General features: G+C 43.2%; 1 protein-coding gene across 1 annotated transcript; it reads right to left on the bottom strand.

Annotated features, from left to right (window-relative positions):
• Positions 1 to 1,091: 1,091 nt before the first annotated feature.
• DBR1 (debranching RNA lariats 1) lies at positions 1,092 to 8,037 on the bottom strand. Its single transcript, XM_081962123.1, has 7 exons — positions 7,690 to 8,037; positions 5,935 to 6,059; positions 5,440 to 5,520; positions 4,303 to 4,388; positions 2,873 to 3,097; positions 1,797 to 1,877; positions 1,092 to 1,422 (listed from the first exon to the last, which is right to left on the bottom strand). Exons 1-7 carry the CDS (start codon positions 7,887 to 7,889, stop codon positions 1,273 to 1,275), a joined length of 948 nt encoding a protein of 315 aa, XP_081818249.1. The 5' UTR covers positions 7,890 to 8,037; the 3' UTR covers positions 1,092 to 1,272.
• Between the last annotated feature and the right edge of the window lie 69 nt (positions 8,038 to 8,106).

The raw sequence follows: 8,106 nt of genomic DNA on the forward strand, positions 1-8,106 counted from the left end.
CCCCTCTACATGCTTTAATCAGGAGCAAAGAAATTACGGAACTCCATTCAGTTGTATCCATAACCAGCCGATAACCTGGTGTTGCCCGAGTATTTATTTATAGGGGAGAAATGTCCGGACCTAATGTAATTTCTAATGTTGGATTTTCCTCCTTACCAGAGGGAGCCCCCTTGTGGAGTACTGTGAAGCTGTTACCATGGCAACTCCACTGTGCTGCACTCCATTTAAAACTCCATTTTAAGGCACAACAGGCTGTATCTTAACAGAACACACACACCCCGAGGGATTTTAAGGGTGTCTTAACCCCCACAATATTTTGCTCCAGAGGGTAAGTCATCTGTGTACCAAGTTTGATTGAAATTGCTCAATTCCAGAGTTATGCTGGCGCGCGCACACACACGCACACAAACACAATTTATATATATACTGTATATAGATTACTGGCCATACTTCCTACAGCTACCCAAAATTGTAATTCAGCATCATCTGAAATAGGCCCCTAGGCTGTCCACTCTTGTTTTTGATTGTTACTTAACAGGGCTATCACCCATATGGGCAGAAGCTGGTAGACACAAAGCACAGATAGTCCTCAACTTACAATAGTTTGTTTAGTGATCATTCAAAGTTATAACAGCACTGAAAAAAGTAGCTTATGACCATTTTTTAACCCTTGCGACCAATGCAGCATCCCCATGGTCACCTGATCAAAATTCAGACAGCTGGCAGTTGCAGTGTCCCTGGATTACATGATCACTTTTCCCGACCTTCCGATAAGTAAAGTCAATGGGGCAGCCTGATTCACTTAACAACCGTCTTACTAACAAATGTAACGATATACACTTGAACAACTGTGGCAAGAAAGGTGGGTTAAATGGGGCAAAACTCACTTAACAAATGCCTTGCTTATCAATACAAATTTGGGGCTCAGTTGTGGTCGTAAGTTGTGGGCTACCTATATGCAAAGTCTTTTAGTCCCAAGTAAGGGTGAGAAACCTGGTCTACTCTTTTACACTTCTACAGATCCATGCCCCGGGCGTTGAGTTTGACACCCCTGGCTTACATGGTTGAATCTTCTTGTAAAAGCAACTGCATTTGGTGCTGAACTATATTTTTCCTTTTTATTCCAACACGGCGCTCGTGGCAACGCTAGACACAAGGGTACGTACTGACCAGCCAATCATGCGGCCCGGGAGTGGTCTGCGGCCCACAGGTTGGGGACCCCTCTTCTAGAACTTCAGACTGAATTTACCAGCCCACAAGATTACGGTACACTTACTTTTCATGCAGTCCATTATTTTCAGGCATGTTCCAGTTACAAGGAGAGACGTTAACGAGTTCATTAGTAGCCTTCAGAACAGCAATCCACTCAGGGTCATATTCCAGACAGGCGGAGGCAGTGGGGCTGTGTTCGATCTCTACAATCTTAAGAGAAGAAAGAGAAATCAAGAGAGGCAACAGAGAAAAGACAATCACGAACTTCAGGCGGGGATACCTGAACGATACAAGTCCTCGACTTTTTAAGAGTTCATTTAGCAGCCGTTCAAAGTTACGACAGCCCTGGAAGAAGTGACTTACTTTTTTCACACTTAACTACCGTTGCAGCCTCCCTGGGGTCACGCGATCAAAAGATTGGATGCACATGCAAGTTCAGATGAGGTTAAAAAACCGAAACCAAGATGAAGGCACACCCACAAAGTGGCTAGCTAATCATTTTGCTCTCCTCCCACAGAAGACTCTGTTGTATCCTACTGATGTATCCTAATGTGTCCAAACAGAAAAACTGAAGGTTGTTTTACCTGAAGGAAATCTCTGTGGGGCAGGCATTTATCCAGAGCCAGAAACTTGGTTGTTTTGGGTTGGTCTTCGCCGTTTTCAGCCTAAAAAGCAAGAACAGGGACAATCATATTGTGAGAGGCCTCCTCTTGCCGCCTTTTTTAAGGTTCAACTTTTAAAGTTCAGGATAACATTAGAGGATTTCTAGCTTCTATTGCCTAAATACCACTGTCCTCAGCGTCATCTGTATTCTATAATGTAGCATTTTCCTCAACTTTGGTTTAGTTTAGTTTACGTTGTCATTGCACATCGTACAATGAAATTGCCATCTTCCGTGTACATTATAACTATAAAAATAAAAACACAAACACGCATCTTTCACATGCTATATATATTGGCGTCTTCTAAGATATGTGGACTTCAGCTCCCAGATCTTGTCCTTTAAGACAACAGGCCAGAAGTGGTGAGAATCCCACCATTTGAGTTGATATTATTTTACTATTGTGGATTTCCCTTTCCCCACAATATGGCCGTTCTTTACTGTTGTTTTAATTGATTTTATAACTTGTTTTGATCTACTGTAACCTGTCCCGAGTCAATAGCGAGTGGGTAACCTTTAAACAGTGAAATAATAAGTGAATAAGTAACAATCTTGGTTTTCCTTTAAAAAGCTGGTATCTTAACTATTATAGTTTGAAACAGACTGTCTTTGAGTACTAACGTTATTCCTGTGGAACATTTTGCAAAATTGGGAGATTATGTTCGCCGTTAAAGGTCTCCAACCTTGGCAAATTTAAAACTGGGTTGCCGATCTGAGCTCCGAGCTTGGTGAATTGGTTGCAAACGCTTTGTCACCATTCAAGGAGACATCGTCGGTGCGCTTTGAATTGTGCTCGTGCACTGATGGCGCCTTCTCGAATGGTGACGAAACGTTTGCAACCAAATTGCCAAGCTTGGAGCTCAAACCGACAGCCCAACTGCCAATCCAAGTTACTTATATTCAAATACATTTGGAATTTAAAGCTATGCTGTCTGGGGTATTCTGGGAGATGAAGTCCACAAGTCTCAATATTGTCCTGATTGGAGACTTGTGTCTTACCTGATGCTGCATTAATGCTGCAAACTTGACGTGCAAATGAGCCGAAAACCAGTAACTGGGCTTCAAGTGCTGCAGCAGTTCTGATGCCGCTGGGCTCCCTAAGGTGTTGCTCTCCACTTCTGAGCGGAAGAAGGATTTCTTCTTAAGGAGCAATGTCTTGTTTCCGTAGTGATAGATACGTCTAGGCCAGTCGTGGGACAAAAATACGTCCATGGGCTGCTTGAGCTGTCAAGCCGAAACCAACAACAGAAGTGAAGTGAAATGTTTGCCGTTGATGCTAAAGGAAAGATAGCAGTGCAGGTGCAAAGAACTCTCAAAAGACAGTTTTATTTCACTAAACTGAATCCTAGCAAAGTTTTATGGGTGCATTATTTAGAGCAGTGGCTTCCAACATTTTGGGCACCAGGGACCGACTCCGTGGAAAGAGATTTTTCTGTGGACCAGAAGGGGCGTGGTTTTGTGTGCTGACTGTACCCCCCAGGTGGGGCTTCACTTGTTTTCGCAACCCGGTTTCTAACATGCTGTGGCCCAGTGCCAGCCCACGGACTGGGGGTTGGGGACCCCTGATTGGTTGTAATTTTGATTTACTTCTATTGTTGCATTGATTTGCTTTGTAGTTGGCCGTAGTTGTCTTTTGAGTTGAGCTGGTTATAAAAGCTGCAAAGGTCGGTCAACATGGGGATAAATACATTAAGGCTATTAGATCCTATTGAAGAATTCTTCTGAGGGAGATGGGCAATATAGAAATGTGAAATATAAATTAATTGATAAATAAGAACACTCATGGAGAAGAAAAACATATGGGCTTTGTTAAATATAAACCCAGATTTGCACAGAGCATTTCACATTAGAATAGAATAACAGAGTTGGAAGGGACCTTGGAGGACTTCAAGTCCAGCCCCCTGCTTAGGCAGGAAACCCTATATACCATTTCGGACAAAGTGAATATGATTCCAGCTTAGCTGTTGAACAGCCATTATGGTTTGTAACGTATTGGGTTATCATGTAGTATGTATGCAACAAGTGATTTATTCAATAAATTATGGTTCAGGAAACCATGATTGGGCATAAGATATGAACAGAGATATAGAGATCATCTTCAGAAAGAGGCCTTCCATAATCAATCCAGATTTAATGCTGGAGTTTTGCAACAATTAGACGGTTGCAACGTCCTAGGAGCCATTTGATCCCCTTTTGCAACCTTCAGACAAGCAAAGTCAATGGGGAATCCAGAGTCACTTAACAACCGTGTTACTAACTTGACAAATGCGATGATTCACTTAACCATGGTGGCAAGAAAAGTCGTAAAATGGGGCAAAGCCACCGTACATGTTTCACTTAGCCACATAAATTTTGGGCTCAATTGTGGTCGTAACTCAGGGGCTACCTGTATGAAGAAGAGCCCAATACAAGATGATGTTTAGTTTTACCTGCTTCAGCTTGAAAACTTCAATATTCCTTACATGATAGATGCTTCGTATTGTTTCCTGGTTGTAAGGAGGATACTCAAAGTGACCTGAAACAAGTTCAGAAACATCAAGAAATGGCTTTAGTTCACAAAGACAGACCCTGGGTCATACTTGCAGTGAAGTCCAGGACTCTAGACTAAAGTACCAACTTAAAAATAAAGTCCCAGAAAGGGGTAATTGGTCAGCCACCTCCGTATCATGCCCAAAAAATTGCATAGATGAATCTAAGTTTGATAAAGTTGAGTTAAAGTCAAAGGAGGCATGAATTTAACAGGAAGAGCTGCTAGACTGAAAATCGTGCTGCGCTTGAGCTTATCCCTCTGGTTTCAACAAAAATTGAAAAGAGAGTAAGAGTTGGCTGAGTCCAAGGAAAACAATCTGATAGCAGATTTGACTGTTATCAAAATATGGGAGACATACAAACAGGACCCCTCAGACAGAGGAATGGCCTTTGAAACATGGCGATCACTAGAATTCTTACATAATGTCCTCCTTAGCTTTTCTACCTGATGAGAAATTATTCCATTCTTGTGTGTTTGATTTATTAGTTCCAATCTAACTTCAGCAGTAGCCGGGGAAGGATTTTTGAGATTGCATTAGCCAAATAACCCAAGATGAATCTTTAATTTCAGATCCTATTTTGACAACCCAGCTTCCCATTCTCCTTCTTGTGTCATATCCGTCATCGGACATTGGCAATCATGTTGGTGATCCTATTTTTATCAACAGCCGCATGAAAAAGTGCTGTTGAGTTTTGTCCAAACCAGTCCCTTAGATTTTGAAGCCATGATGTTCTTCTTCTGCCTGGACCTTATTTGCCTTCAATTTTTCCCCGGAGGTTTAAGTGAAGTATGCCATATTTTTCTGGGTGTCGCATCACACGTCCAAAATATTCTAACTTTTGCTTTTTTTTATGATTTTGATTATTTCCCTTGGCTTTTCCAGGCGGCTTACATTACAGCTTCCCATTACAGTTATTCAATCCTAAACTTATATATCAATAACAATAAAAGCAGTAAAAAGCACTAGAACCAAGCCACACAAATGTTAATGGTCCATTTGCTTAAAACAAGAGCTTGAAGAACCACTCACACGTACCTCTTCTGTAATCATGACCTTTGAAAATACCAGAGAGGCCACCAATTCTCAACCCTCGGTACCTGACAACTCCAGCATAACCTGTAGAGAGTAATAAAACAACCTTGACCAAGAGATGCAGGAAATATCACCTAGGCAAAAAGCAACCATTTTAAATCCAGAACCTCCAGATAAACAATTGAACAGGTCTCAGGAAGGCTCCTCCCTAATTCTCAAGGCTCAAAAAATCTTAAAAAGTTGCACAGCAGTTTAAATGTCCCATGGAAAAAAAAATAAAGATATAAAATGAAGGGGGGAAAAAACCAGTTTCAACATCCCGAAGCAAACTGCTGTAGTTCAAATGATGTGTTTTTATGATGTTCTGGGTGATGGGCAGATGTATAAATAAATAAAACAGAACCACCACATTGTCTCATCCATGTAGGATTCCACCTCTTCTCCCTTTCTACATCAAGCGTTTGATACTATCAAGCCAGAAAGCAAAAGGAACAATACCAAGGTAATAGATGTTGGGGGCCACCCATCCACCATATGGTAACTCTTGCAAGTGGTTCGAGGCCTCGTGGTTGCCACCAATGAAGATAGTCAGGATAGGTGCTTTCTTCTCTCCAGAATAATATCTAGGAAAAGACAGTTGGAAGTTTGAGCTGTTAAAGATCCAGTTTTTATTTATTTATTTTGATATCCTCTACTTAGGAGAAGTCACAGAAACACAATTAATTAACCCTTTCAATAGGAACTGAAGGGAATGGACTTGCCAAATAGGTATGGCTGGTAGGCATAAAATTATAGCTGTGCTAGTCAAGTTCAGCAGCTCTGTGGGCCCCTACTCTCATAGAATAGAATAACAGAGTTGGAAGGGGCCTTGGAGGTCTTCTAGTCCAACCCTCAGCTCAGGCAGGAAACCCTATGCCATTTCAGACAAATGGTTGTCCACTCTCTTCTCAAAAACTTCCAGTGTTGGGAGCATTCACAACTTCTGGAGGCACTGAGTAATTGTTCTCACTGTCAGAACATTTCTCCTTAGTTCTAGGTTGCTTCTCTCCTTGATTAGTTTCCACCCATTGCTTCTTGTCCTGCCTTCAGATGATTTGGAGAATAACTTGACTCCCTCTTCTTTGTAGCAGCCCCTGAGATATTGGAAGACTGCTATCATGTCTCCCCTAGTCCTTCTTTTCGTCAAACTAGACATACTCAGTTCCAGCAACCGTTCTTTATTTTTATTTTTTATAAATTTTCTTCATAAACACATTTTAGAAAAACAGTGCATTGTCAGGCTATACCATTTACAAATAAAAAAGACCAAAAAAAAAAGAAGAGCGGTGTTAAACATTGACATACAAGCTAATAACAATAAGTAATATAGTAACAATTGTAATAATATAACCAAAAAGCTTTTAGCTAAGTTTCTTCTTACATTATAGCAATAATAAAATTACAGCTGTGATAGTCAAGTTCTTTGGGCCCCCACTCTCATAGAATAGAATAACAGAGTTGGAAGGGACCTTGGAGGTCTTCTAGTCCAACCCTCAGCTCAGGCAGGAAACCCTATGCCATTTCAGACAAATAATAGTGGTACAGTAACAATAGTAATAATATAAGGGTTGAATGGGGAACCCTGTCTCACCCAGGGAAATCACTGCCTCCCACCCCCACCCCTCTTTGGCCCTGAGATGCCAAAATAGAGACTCCTCTCCCCACCCGCGATTCTAACTGGGGAGGGAGGCTGAGGGTCCCCCCTCTTGTTCTCGAGATACCCGGCCTGTCTCTTTGCCGCTTCCAGCAAAAGGAAGGAAAAATAAAAGTGCCTTTCCTCCCCACCCCAAAAATTGCTCAAAACCGGTGCAAAATAACTTTTCCTATCATTTCTTTACAGGGGGGAGGGAAAAAAAGAGACACTTTTGCACAACCTCGCTGGCGTGTGCGATAAAGTGTGCAGAGAGATTGCACACATCTACACGCTCTGCACTCTTCCTAAGAGTGTCTTTTATTGTTGTTGTTGTTGTCGTTGTTTACATCGTGGCGACCCAAAACTCACATACGTTTCGCTCGGCTCTCCGCCTGCAACGGATCTCCCCCCACCCGCCTCCCCAGTCCCCCTACTCCAGGGGTGTCCAAACTTGGGAACTTTAAGACTTGCGGACTTCAACTCCCAGAATTCCCCAGCCAGCATGGCTGGCTGGGGAATTCTGGGAGTTGAAGTCCACAAGTCTTAAAATTCCCAAATTTGGACACCCCTGCCCTACTCACTTTGCAAAGCCTCCCAACTGGCGGTACTTGGAAGGCACCGCCATGCAGCGCAGGTCGGCCGCGTTGCGCACGGCTTGGAAATCCCCGGCGCAGAGCAGCAAATCCGGCCGGGCGTCGCCGTGGCGCTGCTCCAGCAGCTGCAGAGTCTCGTACAGTTTATCCAGCGCGCCATGACAGCAGCCGGCCACCGCCACCTTCATCTTTCCCCGCCGCGACCGGACATGCGCGCTTTCGTCGGCCGGCCTCTCTCACGCAGGCGGCCCGGAACCAAACCGCCGCTTCTTGGGCAAGCTACCCATGCGCCCGCCAAATCATGCGCCCAGCCCGGGGATGCGCGCTTGCAAAGCGGGCGTGGGGGCTCTTTAGGAGCAGGGGAGGGGGGTTATTTTTTATTATATTTTGGCCCGTCTGCTTTCG

Source organism: Natrix helvetica (assembly GCF_964273705.1).
Source record: "Natrix helvetica genome assembly, chromosome: 9".
NCBI lineage: Eukaryota > Metazoa > Chordata > Lepidosauria > Squamata > Natricidae > Natrix > Natrix helvetica.